Source organism: Macaca nemestrina, chromosome 1 (assembly GCF_043159975.1).
Source record: "Macaca nemestrina isolate mMacNem1 chromosome 1, mMacNem.hap1, whole genome shotgun sequence".
Classification (NCBI taxonomy): Eukaryota; Metazoa; Chordata; class Mammalia; order Primates; family Cercopithecidae; genus Macaca; species Macaca nemestrina.
The window spans coordinates 227,837,314-227,862,796 of record NC_092125.1 but is presented as its reverse complement, the minus strand read 5'-3'; the positions used below and the strand labels follow the sequence as shown (position 1 = coordinate 227,862,796).

The following is a 25,483-nucleotide window of genomic DNA, read 5'->3' as shown; positions in this document are numbered from 1 at the left end:
GCCTACACCAATAATGATCACAGCTGCCACCTGCTGAGTGCCCACTGTGGGCCAGAAGCCACATGCTCACGGCACACCTCTGCTCTGCGAGTGCCCACTCTGTGCTATGCCCTGTGGAGCCCTTCCTGTCCTGCTGGAGGCCAGCACTGTGCCTGGACACAGCAGGGGCACAGGAGGCATTTGCTGGACGGATGGATGGATGGATGGATGGATGGATGGATGGACGGACGGACAGACAGACGGATGGATGGATGATCAAACAAATGAACATCAGATCAAACAGCCTTAATTCTAAATAGGCATGGTCTTTATGTTAACGATTCAAAACCAGTACTTCTGCTCAATCAACACTGGCATCATCTATCCCCAACAAATTCGAGGGCTCAGACCATGGAGGGTCTGAACAGGAGCCTGCAACAGTGACAAAGGTGAGATGGGAGTGTCCAGCACACCTAGGCTTGGCCATCCCCCTGGAGACGGGCCAGCTCTATGGCCATGCTGGGGACTTGCTTCTGATCCTGCACACATAGGCAGGGAGGCCTCTGCATCATTTCTACCACCATGTGGGGCCCAGGGCCTGTTTCTTCCTGCACCTTTGCTGGCAGGGCTCAGACGTGTGTCTGGCCGCAAAGGGCCTTTGCCAGGGCACTCCACGCCCCTTGCTGAGAGCGCCAAGTAGGCGGCCTCCAGCCCCCGGATACTCCAGGCATGAGCTTGCCCTGCTGAAACACTCCAAGTCCCATGGCCAGGACCTCATGTGAGCCCAACAACTCTTCCAGGCCTCCCCGATAGGCTTCTCGCTCACCTTCCGCAGCACCCTGGGTCTAGCTGGGATGCTCCCTCGATTCACTGAACCCTCTGGAAATCCCACCCACGGGCTTCTCCTGGTACAGCCACGCTCCTGGCAGTGCTCACTCTGTCCACGTCACAAATCTGACAGCAGAGGGGACAGAGAGGCCCCAAGGCTCCACCCCACACTCTGTTGTATGCCCCCCAGGCCTGGCTCTGAGCAGAGCCTTCTGTAAACCTTCATGGGGAGAACATGAGCAGCTCACCGTGCCGAGGTGGGTTTTTTTTTAACCCCCTGCAGCCCGTTAGGCTGAGGTGGCATCAGAAGAGCTGCCTACCAGTGCTGCTCAGAAGGGCCAGCGTGTGACTGTCTGGACACAGTGGATCTTTCAGAGATACGCGCGGGGCAGAAACATGAAAGGTGGCTGGAGAAAGAGTCTGGGCTCAGGCAGAGGGAAGGCAAGAGCCAGGCTGGAGGAGAAGGCTGCATGCTCTCATCTGCGCCAACCTCCTTCTCGGTACCCAGGCCTCGGGTTCTAGGCACATGGGACTCACCAGCCACTGGATGTTCCCAAGCACTAACCAATGAGGTGACAGGAGCAGCTTCAGAATGCACGTATTTTCCCATCACAAGACTGACTCCCGCTAAAAGCAGGCAAAAGGAACAGAGAGCAGGACACTGGATTCTGAGCCTCATGAATATTCTAGTCCATGACTCACGCCTGTGGGCTGGCAGCAAGGTGGGGGCGGGAGGGGGGCAGGGCTTCCCTCACTAATGGCCAAACGCGGCAGGCGGCTCACCAAGCCCTTCCAGGAACACGCCGCCAACCTTCTGCACTCCAGTAACAGCTGAATTTCCTAAATTAGTCAGCAATTAAAAAATTATTCCAAAAGGTCAATCTTGGCCAAACAAACAAAGGAAGCAGGTGTAAGAGCCCGCACACTGGTGAGGCAGTGCCCATCCCAGGGCGAGCGCACAGAGGCTGCGCGCGGCCACCGCACAGTGCTTCCGCCCACTCTTTTGCTCCTGAAATTCTCTGGGAGTAGGTGCAGCCCCTCCCTGCCTGCAGGAGCCTGTGGCAACGGGGTGTCCAGGATGTTGAGGCAGCAGAGACCCGAGGGCTCTGCCCATGACAAAGGCCCCACGTGAGGACCTCTCTCTCTGTCCTACATCCTGGGACCACACCTCTCTTCTTGTCCTGGCCCGGCCTGAACACAGTCAAGAATGACCATCTCTGCTCCTGAGGCTTCTTCGAGAGGAACGGGGCCCATGCAAGGACCCCAGGCCCCTCTGCACACCGTGCCTGGGGGTCAGGCAGGTCCGGCGGGTGGGGAGCGGTGGCCACCACCATGGAAAGCCTTGCCCCATGCTTCCTCCTAAGTGCAAACGGGCGAGGGACCGTCCAGCGACAGCATCACTGAGGCGGCTTGGAGAGGGGACTTGGGGCAACAGCCTGGCGACGGCTCAAGACAGCCACAGCCAAGAGGCATCTCCAGCCTGCCCTGTCTGCAGCCCCCACATCGGTGCGTCACAAAGCTGTGGCCCTCAGCACTGCATCGCAGACAACTTCCAGAAGGCTGCGGAGGGCCTTTCAACTGACTTCAGCCCTGGGGCCCATCCTGCCCCTCCGGCTGGACAGCAGGCCAAACAGTACCCTCCTTCCAGACGCTCTGGCCCATGCCATGCTGTCCTCTCAGCTGGCACGGGGCTTACCGGGCCCCTGCACTCATGCAGGTGAATCAGCTGAGGCCGGGAGAAGGAGGTCATGGGGCAGCAGCAGAAGTGAGGTGGGTGTCATGTTCCAGAGCCTTCTGAAAGTTGTGTGGGTCTGTGCTGAGGCCACGCCTCACATAAGGCCCCAAGAGAGGCAAAAGGATCAAACTGGAGTGGAAAACTTTCGCACTAAAATGTGCCCTAACCCCCACACTTCACAGTGGCCTGCGGAGGTTCAGTCACCTGCCCAGCACTGGTCCTGAGATCATCTGGGGCTGAAGCAAAGGCCCTGGGCTGAGCGCAGTGGGCGTGGTGTGGGTGGGCGGTGTGGTACGGGTGGGCAGTGCGCTGGGACTCCCAGGGTTTAGGTTCTCGCACAGCAGGGTTCTCAGGCGGGGCTCCTCCCAGGACCCCGCAGTAGGGCCTGGCTGGGAGAAGGCACAGTGGCATCGACAACGGCAGCGAGTGGCCCCCTTTCCCAGGCAGTGAGGTCCCAGATGGGCCTGTTGGCCATGCGACCCCGGACGAGTGACTCCCTGCCTGGCACCCCCTCCTGTCTGGGGACGGGAAGCAGACACACCAGCTCCCAGAGGGGCTGGCATTCCCTGAAGGCTCTGGCTTCGATGACTTCACCCAGGCACCACCCAGGAGGAAGCCTCCCCTGACCCTCCAGTCCCTTGCCCACCCAGGAGACAGGCAGCAGCCTCCGCATCCAGTTGCCCTGTCTTCCTAACCGGAAAGCAACCCTGTTGATGACGGCCTCCGGCCTGGCGGGACCCCCTCAACACGAAGCTGCCCGAGGGTCTCAGGGGCTCTTCTAGGTCGGGGCACGTCAGAGTGGACAAAGCTCAAAAGTGTGCGTTTTCCCTGTGTTCTTGGAACTCCCCTGGCTATGCATGAGGCAGCTCTAAAAGGCAAGGTAAAGATGGCCACACCTAGGCCAGGCACAGTAGCTCACACCTGAAATTCCAGCACTTTGGGAGGCCAAGGCAGGTGGATCACGAGACCAGCCTGGCCGACATGGTGAAACCCCATCTCTACCAAAAATACAAAAACTAGAAAGGAATGGTGGCAGGCGCCTGTAATCCCAGCTGCTCGGGAGGCTGAGGCAGGAGAATCGCTTGAACCCGGGAGGCAGAGGTTGCAGTGAGCCGAGATCGTGCCACTGCACTCCAGCCTGGGTGACAGAGTGAAAAAACAAAACAAAACAAAAAGATGGCCGCACCCACCTTCCTTATTGCTTCCCACTCCCATCCAAAAACATTTCAGTGGCTAAAGACTGAGGCTCGGAGTCCTGGCCTGGCCACTTCGGGAGACCCTGTGGGATGGGCTCGCTGCAGTTTGGAAGCCTGCTTTGCAAAGACCCTGCCCTGCATCATGTGGCTGCGCAGTTGGAGCCTTGGCTAATCTGGGGACACAACCCCTCCCCAGTGTGCCCGGGAAGCAGTGGGGTCATGGCGCTCACTCAGCCCTGACAGCCACGGTGTACCTGGAACAGGCTACAGGCTTGCCCCTGGTCAGGGGCCTGGGCGAGCCCCGCACCACGCCCTGTCTATACCTCCTCCTCAGGCCCAGGCTAGGACCCACAAGCTCTCAGCCCTAACTCCCTGGTTCTGTGGAGGCTACAATGCCCACGCCTGCAAGAATCAGAGGCAAGTACCGCCCTCACCTGAGGTGCCAGGGACGTCCTCCGCTTCAGCAGACATACGGGCTCTGACCCTGCCGCAGGCTGAAAAACCTTCCCACATCTGCCTGCTGCCGCCTGCCTCCTGCTGTCCCTCCCCACAGGTCACTTCTCCAGCCCCTATCCGCCCAAGGTCAGAGGGCACTGCCACCAGGTGGCCTGGCTTCACCCGCTGAGTTGGCCTCTTCTAATACAAGACAGGGAAGTGCTGGCAGCTGCCCTGAGCGGATGCAGCAGCCCCCAGCATAAAATATTCATGGCGATGCAACTCCAAGCAGAGAGGCTGCATCCGTGTCAGCCAGGCCCTGGGGAAGGGAGCTAAAAATAGACAGGAGGCTGAAGAAAGCTGACGTGGGGATGGGGGAGGCGACTGGGAGTAGGAGGAGGGGCCGCCGGGGCACATCTGGAGAGACGGAATGCACAGCAGGTTCACCGCACACAGCACACACGTGCTCCCAGCCCAGAACTCGCGCTCATGTGGGCCGTCCCCAAGTGAGAGCTGCAAATCCCTCTCCGGGCAGCCTGCCCCGCCAGCGGCTATTTTTATCGACATCAACACTGACATTCGTGGGCCACAGGACACCTCAGTGAAGAATCAAAGACCATCTTTAATGAGTGAGAAATAACAGCCTAGATCAGCATGATGCGGCCACACACAGGGGATGGGTCGCCATTCCCTCCATTCAAGCCGGTGCCCTTCCCTGCCCCTCTGCAGCCCCTTCCCCCTGGGCCAGCCCTCCTCCTGTACTCTGACCCACCCCAGGGTATGGAGTTCTGGAAGGGGCAGCCCCAGGACTGCTCCCCAGCTGGCTCTAGGAAGGTCACAGGCCCGGCCCCAAAAGCCTCCGTTACCTCAGGCTGCTCTCCACAGGAGGCTGGACCCCCTCGGGTTGGACTCTATAGGGAGTGGGGGATGTGAGGCACAGAGGCCTCCTCCCAGAGGGCCCACGGATCGCTGGCCCCTCACAGTCACTGCACTGGCCTCCCTGAACCAGCCGAGTGCTGGGGTCGGTGCAGGTGGTCCTGCCCCCACATCCAGTGTGCACGGCCCAGCTAGGGGCAGCCGGGAGAGGGAACCATCATTGGTGGGCAAATACCAACCACGCCCGCAGCCGCTGCCAACCTGGGAGGATGCCACCTACTATCAGCTTTGAGGGGCTGCTATTGGGAGACCCCCCAGGGCACCCCATCAACCTGTACTGAAGCCTGTTCAAAGCACAGGTGACCCAGACCCTCCTCTATTTTATGTTCATATGCGTGAGCCCCACAGACTCCCACCAGCCCTCTCTCCCCAACCCTGCCCCGTCCTAGCCAGGTGGCCTCGGGTGTGTCACTGTCCCCAAGCTCCCCCATTACAGACAGTGGCTCTGCCTTCGGCCCTCGCCGTTCCCTTCACCTGAACGGTCCCCACAAGACAGCTCCTGCCCTTCTTCCCTGACTCCAGGCCTCCACTGAGGCTTTCCTTGGGAAGGAACTTATTTAAAATTGCACCTGTCCCCCCACAGACTCCGATCCCTTCATTCCCTGCTTTCCTCTTCGTGACCCTGGACACCATTCAACTTCCTCTATCTTCACTGCTTGTTTACTCCACCCTCTGAGAGGGTGTGAGGCCCCAGGGAGAGCAGGTGAACAGCAGCAGACAACGAAGGTCCCCCATCTTTACCCACCCCAAGGGTTGGGTACTATGTCCATCACCACCGTACAGATGAGGAAACCGAGGCACATAGAAAGTGCATGCCTGAGGCCACACAGCTAGTAAGTTTAGAGCTCTGGCTGACCCGGGCAGCCGGGCGCCTGCTCCTGGACGTGTGAGCCTGACAGTCCACGCAGCGTCTGCAGTGCGGGATGCTAGGAGGGGGTCTGGAGTGGCAACGCTTCTCTAGAGCGGTTGCGGGTGCCCTTCTAAGGAAAAAATGTCTGAGAAATGCTGTAGCTCCAGGAGGGTCTGGGGAAGGGCGGCCCAGACGGGAGCAGCAGGTGCACAGGCACCGGGTGGGAGTGAGCTTGCTGCACCCACACCCAGGGCACGCAGGAGCCACCGTGCATTTTGGTGGGAGACGGAGCGACTCGGATTTTGATGACCAGTTCCCTGGGCCGCAGGGAAGGGTCAGACTGAGAGCACCAGGAACAGAGGAGGGAGCAGCTGGGGACTGAGCCAGGGTCCCATGGGAACAGTAAGAGTTGTTAGGGAGAGAGGAGCGGAGTGGCACTTGGTGGGCGTGGGCATGGGGGCAGTGGGGAGGAGCCAGCTGGGTTCCCAGACTTCCAGAGCAGCACAGAGGCGGAGAGGGATTTTTTTGCAGCGGGGAATAATGAGTTTCATTTGGGACAAACTGTATCTGAGATGCTTTCGGAAACCCTGTTGAGGGGCAGCACTGCCCAAGTCAATTTGGGAGTCAACACGACACACAGGCGATGCTCGAGGCACAGGCCATGGATCCGACCACCCCAGGAGAGAAGGGCCACAGGCTAGGACCTGTCAAAGCCAAGGGTTAGGGGACTGTGTGGTGGCCAGGGAGGCCAGAGTGTCCCTACAGACACTACAGGGTTCCCTGTCCAGGGAGCACAGCCTTCACTGAGGGCCTGGTCAGCTGTGCTACAGCCAGGGAGAGGACGGCAGACACGGCGTGTCCTTGCGTCTATCCACGCTGCCCACAGAGGGAAGACAGAGCTGGGAAAGTTCGTCCAGGAGGCAGGAAGAGGTAGAGAGCGGGGAAGGAGAGAGCTTCAGGAATGTGCCTGGGTCAGGTGGGGGATTCAGCATCAGGACAGAGAGCAGCCATGCTGAAAAGCATCACGAGAGGGGCGCCAGGTCCATCAGAATAGACCAGAGCGGGCCCGGGTGGGAGTGAAGCCCATACCTCATGGCCGAGAAGAGCAGGCACGTTTAGAGAAGGCGTGTCCAAGGTGGAAGGAGAACCAGACACAGGGCTGAAGGTCAAGGACAGAGGAGGCGGGAGCCTCACAGCAGGGTCAGGGGTTGAGGAACGACTGCAGACCAGCCCAGGCGACATGGAGGGAGGACGCCATCCTGCCAAGGGCCGATGAGCGGCACGGTGGGCTGGGGCAAGGCAGGTAGGCTTACAAGTAAATGGGGAGGGGTGGGAGCAGATGAAGGAGAAAGGAGCAGGCAACAAAGCAAGCCCTGACAGGGCAGGAGGGTGGCAGCCTAGGGTACTTTGCCACAGAAGAGGCTGTGGGGCTGGAGGCATGGAGCAGTCCTCCCACCAGAAGGGGAGCGTGCCTCGTAAGCCCCAAGTCAGAGAGGGGCCTGGTCACGAGAGTGGCGCAAGGGTGGGTCACAGGCACTGTGTTAGTGCTGGGCTGGGGCCACCCACCACTCACTTTCCTTCCTTTCAGCCTGGCCGAGTCCTCATCCTTCAAGTCTAGGTTCACCATCAGCACCTCTACGCAGCCCACCCGACCTGGGAGAGGCAGCAAAGAGCTGGCCTGGAGTTGGCAGGGGAGGGTACTCGCTGGGTCTGACAGCTCACATACCACGCCTGGCGCTGCCACCATGGGCCCTGGTGAGGCATGACCTCCTCCACTCCAGGAAGGGGCAGGGCTGGGAGAGGGGCTTGGAGGGGCCTCAGCCTCGACTGGGAAACAAGGCAGCTGGGGCCACTGGGCGGCCTCCTCAGCCACGCGGGGAAGCGACGGGCCATGCTCCAGCCTCGGGAGGATTTCAATGAACTCTCCTCTCTGGGAGGCTGAGCAGCAAATGCTCGCAGATCTGTATGGGGAGCAGACGCCGCGGGGGCAGGGGCCTTGAGAACCTCTGGAATCAGGGTCAGCCTCGCAGGGCTGTGGTGCCTGCCTGGCCACTTCCATGAGAGCGCCAGCTCCCAACAGGCCTGCGGGCACCCCCCGCCCCCCAGCTGCTCTGCTCCCCGGAGGGGCAGGAAGCTCCTACGGCTCTGCTTTCCTCTTGCTCCCCTCAGTGACAGACACAAGAGCTAGTTCAAAGAGAAATCAGGACCAGCCCAAAGGCTACAGAGCCCCTGGGGTTGGCCAGGATGGGGAACCTCTGTTCTTATGACACAGACAGGGAAGCTGCCTCTGGGCTGCACGAACCCTTCCAACGTCTGTGACCCACAGAGTCCATGCCAGGCGGAGAACTACCAGTTCTCAAACATGGTGGAGCTCAGAGGATGTGGAAACCTCGGGGCAGCCCCCCTGAGCAAGTGTGTGTGGCCCGGCACACACCCACCCCACCCACCCCACCTGAGGAGGAGAAAGGCCAAGGCGCTGGGACCCTCGGCCCAGAGCCCACTAGCCTGGCTTGGTCTCACCAGGCAGGACCTGCGGGCCAGGGCCACCTGGAGGGAGCCCACCCCTCCAGCTTCCCAGCAGGCCCTTCGGCAGGGGATGGGGGACCCATGGCGCAGTCCTCATTCCCCTCCAGTATTCGTACACCATGCTAGTGAACCCCGAGGCGCCACACTCAGAGGCGACCTGGACGCCCAGTCATGCTAAGGCACTCGTAAAGGGGTCTGCTCTTTTGTCCTGTCTGCCCAGCCCCACCCCACGGGTCCTGGGAGTACAGCCCAAAGGCCTCCCCGCTGGTTATGAGGCGTTCCTTCTCAAGGCCTCACTGGATCAGTCCCGCAGCCCGAGGTCACGGGTCCAGGCAGTGGCCAGGCCCAGCCCCACTCTGACCCCTACTGACAAGACAGGACTCATGCAGGCACAGATTCCCCCTGGAGGCCCAAGCACAGGAACCCTAGGGCTGCCTGGCAGGGAGGGGCCACCATTCCAAGGACGTGCACTCACCACGAGCTGGGGCACGGGCAGTGACCTGCCCTCCTGGCTCAGCGACACATAGGTGAAGAAGGCACTGGCAGCCCGGTAGCGCTTCTGAGAGCTGTCCACAACAGGGTCGGCGTCCACCAAGACCTCGATCTCCATGGACTTATTGCTCGTGAAGGTCATGCGTCCCGAGATGGTGATGACGCAGCCTGTGAAGAAGTCAGGGCAGAGGTCAGGGCGGCCTCCACCCCCCGGCCGGGCGGGGGACATTGGTGTTTCTGTGGCCAGCAGGCAGACACTTGGTTGGGGAAGCAGCAGCTTGGCTGACTACCAGATGTTCAAATAACAGAATATTAGAACGTGTCGTTAGTTGCCCGGGAATGTTTATCTTTCTAGTGAGCAGGTTTATCTATGCAAAAACTCAGCACTGAAGGATTTTGGTGGCCATGAGTTCGAGCCCCCGCACAGGCAGGCTCTTTCCCGGCCGGGAGCGGCAGCACCTGCCAAAAGGCTTTTAGAGCTACTGTGCCCCCGCCAGGGGAGGCCGCAGCCTGCCTTCCAGGAGCCCTGGGTGTCAGCTGGCTCTGCCCTTCCTTAGGTCAGGGTCAAATCTGCAACCTGCACTGTCCATTCACTGGCCTTGCTGGTGCCCACCGGAGCCACAGTTGCCCCACTACACTGCTCCAAGCACCAAGACAGAACCTTATATCACCTTCCACAGCCACTCCCACCCTCAGGGGCTCTGGTGACACAGGGTCACAAGGCAGCTGCCCTTGCCCCTTGGTAGGATTGAATCATATGTGACTGCATGCCAAGCCTCCCTTCTGGCCCCACTGGTCTCACCCACGGGACCAGAGCTTCCTCCTCTGGGCTGTTGGATGCCACACCCCTTGGCCAGAGTCCTCCATGCTCAAAGCACCAGCCCCATTTCTCTGTGAATCATGACAAAGTCCAAAGTTACCAGTTCCCATACATTGTCCCTGTGTCCCTCTCTCCCCCTCAACCTTAACCAACCTCTCTGTAGGCCCCATGCTCCCCGGGGCACGACAGTCCATCCTGGCAGAAGCTTCCTGACTCAGAGCTGCTTTTCTGCCCCCGCCACCCTCCCCGGTATGGGCTCCGTCCTCCCACCTGGCCTCGACATAATCCCTTTATCTCAGGGAGCTCAGCTCTTCCCTATAGGCAGGCATGAGGCACCCTGCCAGGGGGATAGCTACGGGAGGGAAGGACTCAAGCCAAGAGCTGACCTGGGGCCCCGGGAAGGTGTCACCGTCGACGTCACTGGCCACTGGGCTGCAGAAACTCCCGAGGACTTCCGGGGCAAGTGCTGCCCTGCGGTCAGAATGTCCTCCCAGGCGGCCCAGCGTGGTCTCTATTCTGGGCCAGGCTCAAGGAAATCCCTGCCTGACTCTGGCTGCTGGGACTTGCTCCCCAGGAAATAGATCTGGCTTCAGGGACCTTTTAACGTGGCCTCTGGAACCCCCAGTGTCCTAGCTCCACCGAGACTGGCCTCAAAAGGCAGGTTTAGAGACCCAGAGCGAGAAAGCGGCCAGGTGGTGGCTGTTGGGGGGCGGTTAGCAGGTCAGAGGCAAGAGCGGTTATTCCATGTTAAAAAGTATCAGAACGATCCAAGCTACATTCAGCTTCATACTTACAGGGAGTGCTTCGTGCCAGTGCTGGGAGAGGAGGAAGGAGCTGTGTGGTCAGCGCCAGCAGGCATTACGTGAGCTGTAAGGTATAGAGTCCTGTGCAAAGCGCCCGCAGTCATAAGACACACCCCGGGAGGAGGGCAGACCATGGGCCAGGCCCCAGCTAAGGAGCTAGAAGGTTCAACGGGTCAGCCCTGAGGGTCTCCCAGTATCTCTCCCTTCTTCCCCACATGCCCTGCCCACATCCCTCACCAACAACCATGTATCACACTTGGGAGTCACAGGCCAAAAAGCAGGAACAAGCCCTTTCCATGAGCAGAAACCAACAAGAACTTTCCTGAGGCCACAGGGTCACACACCGGGGCCACCCATGAGCGTGGTGCCTGCAGGAGGGCAGGTTCTAGGAGTCTTCGAACACTGGCTCTTAGTTTTGAGGAGCAACAGAAAACGTGCTTTTGTTTTTGAAGCGGAGTCTCGCTCTGTTGCCCAGGCTGGAGTGCAGTGGCACGATCACAGCTCACTGCAGCCTCTGTCTCCCAAGTTTAAGCGACTGTCATGCCTGTCACTTAAATAGCTGGGATTACAAGTGTGCACCACCACGCCCCGCCTAGTTTTGTATCTTTGGTAGAGATGAGGTTTTGCCTTGTTGACCAGGTTGGTCTAGAACTCCTGGCCTCAAGTGATCCATCTGCCTTGGCCTCCCAAAGTGCTGGGATTATAATCAGGTGTAAGCCACTTCGCCCGGGCTCCAAAAACATGCTCTTGATGTTACCCATGAAGACCCCCCCTCGGCCACCGCTGCCATGGCCAGATCCTGGCTACTCGTGGCATAATTGCTGTGTTAGAAATCTGAAGAAACTCCTAACAGCAATCAACAATGACTTTAAACAACTAAGTAGATTGATTATAAAAGCATTAGATGTAACAACAAAAAGAGAATGCTGTCTAGGAGAACCTCTTGTGGTCCATAATACAATTAACACTTCATAAATGTCAGGAAAACTTTCAGTTACAACCAAAACCTGAGACTTTTCACCCTTCAGAGAGCAACATCATTATTCTAAACAAGACACAGGTCATAAGGTTGGCTGGCAAGACAAAGATACTTTAAAGCTGGAAACCTAACTGGACATAGTGGTGCACGCCTGTGGTCCCAGCTACTCGGGAGGCTGAGGTGGGAGCATTGCTTAAACACAGGAGGTGGAGTCTGCAGTCAGCTGAGATCGCACCACTGCACTCTAGCCTGGGTGACAGAGCAAGACCCTGTCTCAGAAAAAAAAAAAAAAAAAAAAACTGGAAACCTGATGTGGTCACTGGCTGGGACTTAATTTGAAACCTAGGGTTGACAGATGAATCACAAGTCCCAGTCACCAGGAGACAGCCCAGAGTTTCCAGGGGCCCTGGCTTAGGGTGTCCCGTCTCCTAGACCCTGGGCTCAGAAGGCACATCCCACACATGACACCAGGGTCTCACAGGCAGCCTCTGGGAAGGGACCGTCCCAGGAGACCTTGGGGGGACCAGCTCCCACCCCCAGGGCTCTGTTCCTGCTCCAGCCCTTCCTGAAGAATTCCAGCTACAGACTGGGCACAGTGGCTCATACCTATAATCCCAGCACTTTGGGAGGCCAAGGCGGGCTCATCACTTGAGGTCAGGAGTTTGAGACCAGCCTGACTAACATGGTAAACCCTGTCTCTATTAAAAATACAAAATTAGCCAGGCATGGTGGCACATGCCTGTAGTCCCAGCTATTTGGGAGGCTGAGGCAAGAGAATCGCCTGAACCTGGGAGGCAGAGGTTGCAGTGAACTGAGATCACGCCATTGCACTCCAGCCTGGGCGACAAGAGTGAAACTCCATCTCAAAAAAAAAAAAAAAAAAAAAGAATTCCAGCTACAGGCACTTTGTCAACTCCAGGATGGCAGCTGAGGCACACACCAAATCCTTCTCTCCGCCTCCTCCAGGTCACATGGAGGTCCCCCTGCAGCATCGAGGCCACCCTGGGGACGGAGGTCCATCCAGATGGGGTTGGGGTACTGAGCAACTGGCCTCGGCCTGCCTCCTGCTTTCCACACCCCACCAGAGTGGCCTTCTGTGAGCTCCGTGAAGCTACTGGCCCCCGTGGCCTCTCTCTGGAAAAGCCCTCCTCCCACCCCCATCTGGTTCATCTTCTGTGCCTCGGCTCAAGCATCCCCTCTCCAGGGAGCTGCCCAGGATGGCGCAACCCCCTCCACTGCACCCCTCTAGAACAGTCCTCCGCCCCTGCAGAGCCAGTGATCCCATTGGTACTGGCACACTTGTTGGCTTGTCTGTTTCACTGATGTCTGTCTCCGTCTAGCCTGGAAGTCCCATGAGGGCAGGGCCGGGCCCAGGGGGCCCAAAGCAAGTATCCAGTTGACAGGCTGGAACCCTCTGGAGACCCACGAGGGCTGGGTGTGGGTCACATGTGGACACCAGGCCACCACAGACTCAAGCTGGCCAGAGCCCCATTAGAGCCCCAGGTTTGCATCCTCCTGGAGCAGATGCTGAGCAGGCCAGGATCAGGAGTGCCCAGGAGCATGGCCAACAGCCCCTTCCAAGCCCTGCTGGCCGGTACTTCCTTCCAGTCTCAACTTCAGTGCCACTCCTGGGAGCAGCCCGCCCTGGAGTCCCACACCTGTCCACCTCCCTGCCTCCCTGCAAGCGGGTGGAGAGCCTGGGGGCAGTCAAGTGCTGGCCATCACCTGCCCATGGGGCAGCCCAGACTGGCTCCACCCTTCCTGCCAATTCCTCCACAGCACGGCAACACGCTGTCATTCCTCCACTAGGTCAGAGCCTGGATCATCCAGGCTGCCAGTCAAATCATGACCGTGCCCACAGGTCCCTCCACCAAATGTGGAGGCGGGTGATGCTGGTCATGCATCAGAGAGCTGAAGACAACGTGTCCAGATGGCTCTCGGGAGCACTGAACCTGACACGAAAGGCAGAGGCAGGGCCCAACAAGCACTGCCTGCAGACCTGGCCGCGTCACGCGGAGGTCAGGATGCTCCAGGATCTCCCAGCAATGAGGGGAGCTCAGGCCTCCTTCCCACGAAGCCTGCCTTGATTCAGCCCTCCCCCTAGGCATGAGAAGGGCAGGAAGGGGGTCCGCACTTGCCCTGTTTACCAGTAGTGTCTGTCCGTACCCTGTGGTAAACCTGGCACTAGGCAAAGTTGGGACATTGCGGGGCCCATCCAAGGAAGGGGAGAGAACCCCAAATCCACTTCCACACACCTGCCTCAGAAACCAGCAAAGCAAACCAGCAAAGCAAACACAACCCCAAGCAGTGCCAGGCCCTGCCATGACAAGGCAGCCAAGACTCGGAGGGCTCTGTGGGGGCAAAAAGACCTCTTGGTCCTGACAATCAACCCACAAGTGGAGGCGCTGCCTTGGGATGGCTCCACCACATCACCCGTCCCAATGCACCTGCAGTTGAGGTGGCTGGGGTTTATTTAAAAGATGGGTGGGACCAGCTTGGGGTGAAAACGGATTAACCAAGAACAGCATCTCCCACCGAGCGGGGGATCAGTGCCCACCTCGGACAGGTGTGGGTGCTTGTTTAGTTCTGGGGAAGGCGGCCAGAGGGGAGCGCCTGGTCCTCTCTGAACCTCTCTGCAGGAACAGCAGCCAGGGCCCTGATGAAGCCAGACATTCATGACAAAGTGTCTCACCAGGAAAGGCAGGGCTCTTCGAGGCCCTGCAGCAAATACGTGTCAAGGCCAGTCTCCGGAGGCGACACAGCCATGCAGGAGGAGCCCTGAGTTCCACAGCTTTGGAGTCAGATGGGCCTGGGTTTAAATCCAGGCTTGGCCACTGAACAGGGGCAGGCCAGGAGACTGCACTGTGCCTCAGTTTCCTCATCTGCAAATGCTTTCCCTATGCACCCAGCTTCAGAGAATGCAGGGCAGCAGGAGACCCAGCCACGACCCACTCACAGTGGCTCTTCTTCATCAGGGGCTCCACAGGCCTCCTGGGCGTTTGGGGGGTAAATTCTTCCACATTTCTAAAGGAGACACAGTCAACCCATGTGGGTCTATTCTTGCTGCGAGGCAATATTGATGTCAGCTGCCCACATTCATTATGTCACCAGACAGGCCCAGGACAGGAATTTGGGGTGGGGCCTGAGTGTGCCCCACGGGCTCCGCTGGAGAGGCTTGCAGGGGGTAAAAGCAATCATACCACGAAGGAATAAGAAGCAATGTTGAAACAAATCACTCCCTATGGTTTGCTTTTTCTCAGCAGACACATTTACACCAGGCAAGAAGCCGCTTCCCATGCTGTCCAACTGAGTACGATGGGCTATTGCATCAGTAAGGGAGGTTTCATCTTTTCAGCTCGTGAAGCCTTAAAAACAACCCCACCGGCCGGGCGCGGTGGCTCACGCCTGTAATCCCAGCACTTTGGGAGGCCAAGGCGGGTGGATCACGAGATCGGGAGATCGAGACCATCCTGGCTAACACGGTGAAACCCCGTCGCTACTAAAAAATACAAAAAATTAGCCGGACGTGGTAGCAGGCACCTGTATTCCCAGCTACTCGGGAGAACGGTGTGAACCGGGGAGGCGGAGCTTGCAGTGAGCTGATATCGCACCACTGCACTCCAGCCTGGGTGACAGAGCAAGACTCCGTCTCAAAACAAACAAACAAACAAAAATAAACCCTACCCACGATCCCTGGGCTCCAGGATGGGAGCGGCTGTAGCAGCTCCGACATGGTCTGGCTGTGTATATTCTGTGCTGAACACTGCGGGCCGCCCCCCCCCGACATGAGCGTGGTCTAAGAGGCGGGGCTCAGCTGTGCTCACAGGACCCCAATCCATAAGGTCCCTCCGGCCCTGGGTTCCAGTGCAAACACTCCGAGAGGCTGGGGGAGCAGGAAGGCTCGCTGCCTCTACTCCCTTCTCCCGAACCTCCCAAACTTCTCAGGGGCCTGATGTCTGTGGCTGAAGGGCCTGGACAGGGCGAGGGGGCGCTTCCTCTCCAGCTGCCTTGAAACCACCCAGGGCTGAGGAGGCCCTTCTCCCTCTCCAGGGTCCCTGCCTGCCCACAGGGCTTGGAGGAGGAGGAAGCAGAGTGCACAGGTGGCTGGAGCCTTGGTTGTCTCTTTAAGTCAGGTAGGACTACCTACCTACTGTGGGAGGAAGAACAGTGACCCTGGAAGATGTCCCCCCCTCTTCTGGACCTTTGAACATGTGACCTTACACAGCAAAAAGGACTTTGCAGACCTGACTAGGTCAAGGACCCTGAGACAGCAGCACAGGCAGGCTTGAGATGGCAGTGTCTGTCTCCGACTGCCTCTGAACTCAGCAGCACAAAGGGCCCCTGCGCTGAAGCCATCGGGAGGGACACCACCCAGCAGTGTCTTCCTTGGGGCCTGAGCCCGCTAACTGTGGGAGCCCTTAACAATGCATTTTCAAGCTGCTGAGAGCCAGGAGTTCCGGCACAAGCGCACGGGGACCAGCTGCAGTCACTCAACAGTCCAGCGCAGGCCTCAAAGGTGGCTGTAGCCGTGTGTGATCAACGAGGATCGAGCTTCATCACTCACACTCCAGGTCCTGACAGCGGATGCCGGGTGGTGTTCAGGCCAGGTCGTTGGGGACCAAAGCATGAGCTCAGAGCTCTGGTCCCAAAGACCGACTGCTGGGCCTGCCCTCCCAGCCCCACCTGGAACCAGCTCCATGGCCGTGAACAGCTTCCTTAACCCCTCAGAACTGCAGCTTCCAAATGGGAAAGACAGCGAGGTAGCGACAGTCCCTGTCTCACTGGGCTGCGTGAGAAGTAAATGTTATGAAGCACGTAGCACAATGCCTGGCATCAAGTATGTCATATTAGGTACAGTTAAATATATCGGTGCCTGTAGTGAGCCGAATTATGAATTACAGCCGCTTTCTGTTTTTAAGTACTTGTTGAGCCTGCCTGGAATGGCACAGCCCGTGAGCACTGGCAGGTACCCCAGCCTGACTCCCCCAGCAGACGGGCGTCTCTCCAGGGGCGGCAGCAGCCAGATTTTAGCAGTATGCCAGAGATTTGGAAAAGAAAACAAAATAATACCAAAAAAAAAAAAAAAAAAAGAAAAAGCTGTTAGCAAGACGGAGAGGTTGCCAAGTGTTTCAGAGTTTAGGAAAAGCTCAGCGTTTACACTCCAAAAAGAGCTGTGGTTGTTAACTTTCGTAAGAAAAGCCTGGAAACAGTGAACTGACTTCGTATTTCTTACATAACACACCCCGAGGCCTTTTCTAGAAGACTACTCATTTTTCACCCTAATAGTGGAGATCGTTTCTCCCCAAGAAAACGCCAACTTTATGTTTTCTCACCAAGCGCTTCCAAAACCATTACACTGAAGGTAACGATAGAACTTTTTCACACCAGCTATCTCTGGGCATTTTAATGTCTCAACTGAAAAAAAAAAAAAAAAAAAAAATCCACACAGCAAGTGACCCCGCAGCTCCCATTAGGGGCTCCTCTGCTTGCCTGGGGGGCGGAGGCTCTCCCGCTCTGTGGGTGCCAGTGGGCTGGGCTCCATGTGCCTTCCCCTATGCTGGTCCCTTGGGTGCGGGCTCCGGCCTGTCACGGCCCTCGCATCCCCAGCACCTACTCCGTTGCTGGCCTGGGAACTCCACGTGCCTTTGCTGGGTGGGCACTTCACATTTCCCATGAGATCCAGTCACATGGATGAAGCGGTCCTTCCTTCGCTCCAACTGCCTGGTGAGAGTTTAACTTGCCACATACCTGCTAAGGACCCCATAGGTGCTTGGCCGTGCCAGTTGGTGCACAGGTGTAAGGGGACAGCCATGATAAGTGGCAGCCTGTCCTAGCAGACCTGAAATACCAGCTGGAGGGACTGGAGCTGACTGTGGTGTGTCCCAGGCAGCCACGGAGGCTGTGAGCAGAGGAACAGCAGGTCCCTGGCGTCAAAAGGCTGTGACAATGGAGGTGGTGTTGGGTCGGGCTGGTGAGGGGTGAGGGTAACAGAGGTGGCCCTCTGTGGCCCAGGCAAGTGTGGGGCATCCTGGAAGAGTCTGGTTCGTAAGTGCCGAATTTGCAGCCAACAGAGCTGGGCCCACGGCAGGGTGGCAGTGGCCTCTGTGGCTGCTGGTGAGGCCCTTCCCAGTCATGACAAGTACCCCAAGTTTGTAAGTTCCTCCTAGGCACACGCCCTTCGTGGCTGAAAGTCAAAGTTATCTTCTGAACCCCTGGGCCAATGTCTGGATGAAGCAAAGCTGCCCGTGTAACTTCCTGACAGATACTCCACCTGAGCAAGGGGAAGCCACAGCCACGGGGACTGGCACTTGGCCGATATCGCACAAAAGATCACTCTCCCAAGGAGGCAGTTTTACGGGAGGCTGAAGGAGAGAAACCAAAGCACTTCCTGCCTTAAATCTGGAGAAGCCACCCCGCAGGTCCGGCGTCTCCATTCCACATTCCCACTGTTTTGTGGTTTTTTTTTTTTTTTTTTTTTTTTTTTTGAGACGGAGTCTGGCTCTGTCGCCCAGGCTGGAGTGAAGTGACACGATCTCAGCTCACTGCAACATCTGCCTCCTGGGTTCAAGCGATTCTCCTATCTCAGCCCCCCAAGTAGCTGGGATTACAGGCATCTGCCACCACACCCGGCTAACTTTTGTATTTTTAGTAGAGACGGGGTTTCACCATGTTGGTCAGGCTGGTTTCAAACTCCTGACCTCAGGTGATCAGACTGCCTCAGCCTCCCAAAGTGCTGGGATTACAGATGTGAGCCACCAGGCCCAGCCTGTTTTGTTTTTTAAATTGAGACAAGGTCTCACTCTGTCACCCAGGCTGAGCGCAGTGGCGCAATCACGGCTCACACTGTAGCCTCTGCCTCCTGGGCTCATGTGATCCTCCTTCCTTAGCCTCCTGAGTAGCCCAGATAATTTTTAAATTTTTTGTAGAGATGGCGTCTCACCGTGTTGCCCAGGCTGGTCTCAAACTCCAGGGGTCAAGTGATCTTCCCGCCTCAGCCTCACAAAGTATTGGAATTACAAGCGTGAGCCACTGTGACCAGCCTGCTTTATTTTGTTTTTTGGTTTTTTTTTTCCTTTTTTTTTTTGAGACAGAGTCTCGCTCTGTCGCCCAGGCTGGAGTGCAGTGGCCGGATCTCAGCTCACAGCAAGCTCCACCTCCCGGGTTTACGCCATTCTCCTGCCTCCGCCTCCCAAGTAGCTGGGACTACAGGCGCCCGCCACCTCGCCCGGCTAGTTTTTTGTATTTTTTAGTAGAGACGGGGTTTCACCGTGTTAGCCAGGATGGTCTCGATCTCCTGACCTGGTGATCCACCCGTCTCGGCCTCCCAAAGTGCTGGGATTACAGGCTTGAGCCACCGCGCCCGGCCTTTGTTTTATTTTTAAAGAGACAGGGGTCTCACTGTGTTGCGTACGCTGGTCTCGAACTCCTAGACTTAAGCAATCCTCCTACTTTAGCATCCTAAGTAGCCAACACTACAGGCATGACCCATCGTGTCCAGGCCCAGCTATTTTTCTAATAAAATATGCTGAAATGGGCAAATCAGAAAACCACCTTCCACCTGCTAAGAAAGAATAATGTGCTCCCAAAAGATGCCCACACCCGAACCACAGAACCTTTGACCTCACATGGCAAATGGTACTCTGCAGACATTGACTAAGTGACAGCCCTGAAGACAGGAAGATTGTTCTGGGGTACCCGGGTGGCCTGATAGAATCACAGGGGTCCTATGAGAGAGAGGCAGGAGTCTCAGCTCGAGGTGGGGAATGGGATGATGTTAGGAGAGGCTGGAGGATGGCCGGTGCCATGAGCCGAGGAATGTGGACAGCTCAGAAGCTGGGAAAGGCGAGACATGGATTCTTCCCTCCAGCCTGCTGGTGGGATGCAGCCTGTGGACCTGCCTTAGACTTCTGACCTCCAGAATTACAGGAGGGCGAGCGCGGGCTGTTTTAAGCTACTATGTATGGAAATGTTGCAGCAGCCCCAGGGAACTCACGGAGGCCACATGACTGGCAACAGGTCTCAACTCCTGGGCTTTTCCCCACTGTGGCAGATCAGCCTGTGGGAGGTAGGGGGTTCCTCCCAGGGGGACCAGTGGCCTCTCAGGGCTGCTCACATGAGGGGGCGCAGGCTGTGAACGGCTGCCATGGCCCTGCTGTGCCCTAGGGCTCCAACCACCTGGATGTGCCCAGTCCACCTGCAGGCACCTTTCCATAAACGTATGATTTTAAAAGTAATCCTTACGCAGATTAAATTTATACTTGACTTAAGGTTAATACTAATACAATGCCCCAACACAAAGAACTGCAACCCTCGGTCTATGCAACAATTTCTTGTCATTAAAAAACCGCTGCCTTCTGGGGCTTATGGAGGAGACGTCACATCCGTTCTCACTTTTGACACTGACCCCGACTCCCTGCCATTTAGAGGAAAGACCCCAGTCCTTCGTCAGTAGCCCCCAGGCCTGCTAACTGTAGAGACGCTCATTTGGCTCTAGTGGGGGTGCTTTCTGGAGTCAGGGTCCAGAGCCAGCCCCCTTCCCAGCTGTCTGACTGCTCTTCTCAAAAGTGGGGGGCTGGGGGCCTGCTGCAGTCATTCCCCCTGCATTCCTCAGAGTGGCCCCTTCTCCAGGCTGACGCCAATCTCACTGCTGGCTCTCACAAGAGTGGGTCCCACATCCACTGAGACAGAGGCCGCTTGGGGCTGGTAAATCCCAGAGGGGATTTTACCAAGTTCATGGTTTTCTAAAAGTGGAAGTGAGCTAGTGTCTACACGAGTTGAGCTTTAAGGAGAGAAAGTGGGTCCCCAAATGATACATCTACTCACAACTTCAGAATGGGGCCTTTTTTTTTTTTTTTTAAGATGGAGTCTTGTTCTGTCGTCCAGGCTGGAGTGTAGTGGCGCGATCTCGGCTCACCACAAGCTCCACTTCCCGGGTTCACGCCATTCTCCTGCCTCATCCTCCTGAGTAGCTGGGACTATGGGCACCCGCCACCACGCCCGGCTAACTTTTTGTATTTTTAGTAGAGATGGGGGTTTCACCGTGTTAGCCAGGATGGTCTCGACCTCCTGACCTCGTGATCTGCCCGCCTCAGCCTCCCAAAGTGCTGGGATTACAGGATTGAGCCACCATACCTTTGCTTAATTATACCTTAACAAGTATAATTAAGCAAAAAGTCTTGAGATGAGATCACCCCAGATTCTCCAAGTGTGTACTAAATCCTATGATAAGTGTCCTTATAAGAGACAGAAGAGAAGAGACAGAAGAGGAGAAACAGAGGAGGAGGCCTTGTGACCACAGAGACAGACCAGAGTGACACAGCCACAAGCCAAGTAACGTCAAGGAACAGCTGCTGCTCCCAGAAGCTGGAAGAGGCGGGGACGGATCCTTCCCTGAAGACTTCAGAGGGACCTTGGCCCTGCTGACACCTTGATTTCAGAATTCTGGCCTCTAGAACTGGGGGCGAACAGATGTCTATTGTTCTGAGCCCACCAGAAAGCAATGCCCATTCTCTATAGTACACAGCTCTGCCAGGCACCACGTGCAACCCGAGGTGAGGTTTCCGTGCCTGCCAGCAGCTCCCTGGGCTCCTGACACTGACTTGGACAGTCCACAAGAATGTGTGCCCCCGCCCGACAGGGCAGCAGGGTCTGGCCCTCGAGGCCTCCTTCATGGTATGGTCGAAGTGAGAGGCAGGTGTGGGGCTCGAGGGTGTACAGCGGCCCCAGCAGAGTCCGTGAGAAAGTCACGCTGAAACTGTGAGGCCAGCCCCGTGCGGTTTCTCACACACCCGCCCAGTTCCACCCAGAACCCAGAGCCAGCGGGGGCTGTGCCTCTCCCCACAGCCTCGCTCTGTTTCCCTACAGAGGGGCAAGCGTGGGAGGCAGCACGCTGATCTAAGGTGCAGTGTCCTGGGGCAAGCACGATACCCTGCTCTGACAACCCAGGCCCCACTCGGCCAGGACAGCCCTCGCCTCCCTGCAAATGACCTGGCAGGTGCGACAATCCTCTGGAAAACAACACACGAGTGTGACAGCACTCAATGGCCCCCGGATGTGACAGCGTCCAGTGGGCCCTGGAGGACGCTGGCACAGAAACAGGCCAGACTCCATGGCTGCTATTTCAGTTTGGTCCAAATTCCTCTATACACAAAACAAGATGTCATCGAAGAAAACAACAGTCTTTCTGTTCCTAGTAAGGGCCCAGTGCTTTACCCAGGAGGCCCTGGCCAAAGCCAAGACAAGGTGGGGGCCTGGGTGGCCCACTGTCAGGCCCTGGGTGTGGCTCAGGACAGCAGGAATCAGGCGAGCCCACCCAGCCTGCCCTGCATCCTCACTGCGTGAAGGAAGCCAATGCAAGTGAATGTCCTGCCAGGAATTCTGGCTTCTGAAAATGAAGGTCCCCTCCTGTAAGCCTTGTGGAAAGTCTTTGTCAAAGCGGCTCCTCGTCCAAGTTGCCCCAGATGTCTTCTAGGTTGCTAAGTTAATTCCTGTTAAAAGCATTCGACCCGGACTGCAGTCCCTGGTTTTCCCTTAAAACTAATGATTCCTATTGACCAAGAACCACGACACACCTCCTAGCACTCTCCCTTAATAGTTAACTCTGGTTGTACAAGGAGTTGAGGGTGGGGACTTTTTTTTTTTGCGACAGAGTCTTGCTCTGTTGCCCAGGCTGGAGTGCAGTGGTGTAATCTCGGCTCACTGCAACCTCCACCTCCCGGGTTCAAGCGACTCTCATGCTTCATCCTCCCAAGTAGCTGGGTTTACAAGCACCCACCACCACGCTTGGTTAATTTTTGTGTTTTTAGTAGAGATGGGGTTTCACCATGTTGGCTAGGCTGGTCTCGAACTCCTGGGCTCAAGTGATCCACCCACTTTGGCCTCTGAAAGTGCTGAGTACAGGTGTGAGCCACTGTGCCTGGCCGAGCTGGGGACTTTGGACGGGAGGATCCCCCTTGAACGGCTTCCACATTTCTAACAAAGCTTGCCTTTTCATTCTTTGAGTGCTTCGCTGGGCTTTGTGCAGAGAACATCTGATGACTGGGGCTGACATTCAGGAAACAGAGTGACCATCTTGGAAAGTCTATTTCTTTTTTTTTTTCTTTTGAGACAGAGTCTTGCTCTGTTGCCCAGGCTAGAGTGCAGTGGCGCAATCTCCACTCACTGCAAGCTCCGCCTCCCGGGTTCATGCCATTCTCCGGCCTCAGCCTACCGTGTAGCTGGGACTACAGGCGCCCGCCACCGCACCTGGCTAATTTTTGTATTTTTAGTAGAGACGGGGTTTCACCATGTTAGCCAGGGTGGTCTCGCTCTCCTGACCTTGTGATCTGCCCGTCTCGGCCTCCCAAAGTGCTGGGATTACAGGCGTGAGCCACCGCGCCCGGCCGGAAAGTCTATTTCTTTCCTGACAGTTCTCCAAGGACACTCAGGGACAACTGAGCACAGCGAGTCCTACGGAATGTGCATGTTTCCCACTATGGGCTGTGCATCTGTATTTCACAAGGTCACCCTAATCGTGATTTACCCAGGCATGAGTCCTAGAAAAAGCAGCATGGAATACGATGCCACGGATTATCCCGCCGTGTCAGGCACTGCCACGCACCGCGCAGGCCTGTGGGGGACAAGCTAAAACATACGGGACCCACTTGTTTTGGGTAGATTCTAAAATGACATTGTGGTCTAGGTTTGTGGCAAACATCTATCAGTTAAGAAAAGATTTTGAGTGAGCTGCTGTTGTTACAAAAAATACAAAATACAAAAATTAGTCAGTTACGGTGGAGCTGGCCTGTAGTCCCGGCTACCTGAGAGGCTGAGGTGGGAGGATCGCTTGAACACGGGAGTTCAAGCTACAGTGAGCAGATTACGCCACTGCACTCCAGCCTGGGTGACAGAATGAGACCGTGTCGTGGGGGAAAAAAAGGATTCTGCAAAGTGGAAGAAAGCAATGCCAGAGACCTTCCTTCTCCTCACCCCAAAGCATCCAAAATCCAGCATGTGCGAGCCTATCCTGCTCTCAGTAATTTCAGGGAGGGAGGCAGCCCTCTACTGTTCCAATCTCAGGTGCTTCTGCCCCAGTCCTGGGTCTCCCGTTGCCAGGCGTGTTATGTGGTAGTAGCTGCCGGAGAGAGCACCAAGGCTGGCCTGCCCAGGGCCTGGGAGTCTGCCCCTACTCAGGCTCTGGTGGGCAGGAACTGTGGCAAGGAGGGCCAAGCTTGCACTTCTTCTACTCTATTGCTTCCCACGACACGGGGCTGGTCTCAGCCAACAGCTCCTCTAACCAGCCGCTTTAGTGAGGGAGGTGTCCTCAGAATCAGCACCAGGCCCTGACAATGCTGATACCACCCTTAGCCTGCGAGGCAGTGCTGCTGCAGGGGGTGTGCACGGCCTCATCTCAGCAGACGTGACACTGACAGAAATCACTACGTGTCGGGTGCACTTCACTTTACTTCTGCAGAGAACAGTAATGTAAGACAAGCATGGTGATCTCTGCTCATACAAACTGCAGAGGCCTCTGGCCTCTCAAGCTGGCACACGCACCCCAGGGACAGCAGGCACCGTTTCCAGCAGGGGCCAGGTGGCTGGGGTTGGATTTTTGTCATGGGGAAAAACCACCCAATGCCAGTGCTGCCCTGGGTGGCGTGGGCAGGGCTGGCCGAGGAGGGGCTCCTGTGGGCTTTTCTGTACTGACCCTGCCACTGCCTAAATCATGAATCATTAATTCCACTCCCAAAATGAAATGTGCTTGGTGTCCAGGGTCGTGGCAGCTGTAGGCACAGGACCTTCCCAGAGCTCTGTCTGTGGAGCATTTTCAGAGGGTGAGTTTAGGCAGGTCTTTAGGAGGATAACGGCCCCATCATATCTGAGTCAAGGATTTTACCAGATTGAAACATCAAGTCGACAAACAGCAAGGACAAAGCAAGAAACCTCAGCTTCCTGTTCCCTGTGGCAGACGGGCACATGCCATGGCCCACGTGACCCTGGGTGTGAACAGAAAACAAACTGGTACAGGGACCCAAGCAGTTGAAGGCCACTGCCTCCCTCGTCTTTGCCAGAAGAGTGGTTACCTTTTCTGATCTTGTCATGAAAATTAATGGCGTCCACAGAAGCTGTGACAATGTTGGTCTTGCAGTGGCGTGCAGCCACGATCCCAGCAACCTCGTCCATGAGCTTCATGGTCACGCCTGCGGAGAAAGGGGCATGCGGCAGATGAGACACGGAGGCAGGGGTGACTATTTCACATCCTGGAAACAAGTTACAGATCAAGCCCTCCCCTCCCGCCAGCCACCAGCAAGGGCTGCAGCCAGTAGGGGTGCAGGGTGCTTGGCTGCGCGTGCTGTGGCTCACGCACTACACGGGGTTTCCTCAGGAGCTTTTGAAAAAAATGACCATGGCTGATAGGCCAAGCCACTAACAAAACAGCCCTTTTCCTGTCCTCTACAGATATCTCACCCTGCTGGGCAAGTTTTGTTACAATATCAACTGGGATGGATGCAAACCTAAAGTCACAGAACAACATGTGCTGGAGAGGATGTGGGGGAAATAGAACCCTCCTCCGCTGCCAGTGGGAGCCAGAGGTGCAGGTGCTTTGGAAACAGTTTGAAGGTTCACAAGAGGCTAAACACAGAGGGACTGTACGACCTAGCAATTCCACTCCCAGGTAGATACCCAGAAGAAATACATGCTCAACAGAAACTTATATAGAGCTTTCACAGCAGTATGTACGCATAACAGCCAAAAGGTAGAAACAACTCAAAGGCCCATGCATGATGAATGGAAAAACAAAACGCAGCCCGTCCATACAATGGAACAATAAACGCTGCATTATGAATGACGCTTGAAAATGCTGTGCAAAGCAAAAGGAGCCAGACGCCAAAGACCACATACTCTATGCTGCCACTGACAGGAAA

At 56.7% G+C, this 25,483-nt stretch overlaps 1 protein-coding gene across 3 annotated transcripts in view; it reads right to left on the bottom strand.

Annotated features, from left to right (window-relative positions):
* Positions 1-25,483, bottom strand: part of LOC105479612 (acyl-CoA thioesterase 7) — a 134,530-nt gene that overhangs the window by 7,590 nt on the left and 101,457 nt on the right. For all 3 annotated transcript variants that reach the window (XM_071067355.1, XM_011737664.2, XM_011737681.3), the window contains exons 7-8: positions 24,641-24,757; positions 8,961-9,145 (exon numbers count right to left, since the gene is read on the bottom strand). In XM_071067355.1, the coding sequence (XP_070923456.1) occupies positions 8,961-9,145; positions 24,641-24,757 (302 nt within the window). The remainder of the gene's footprint in view (positions 1-8,960; positions 9,146-24,640; positions 24,758-25,483) is intronic.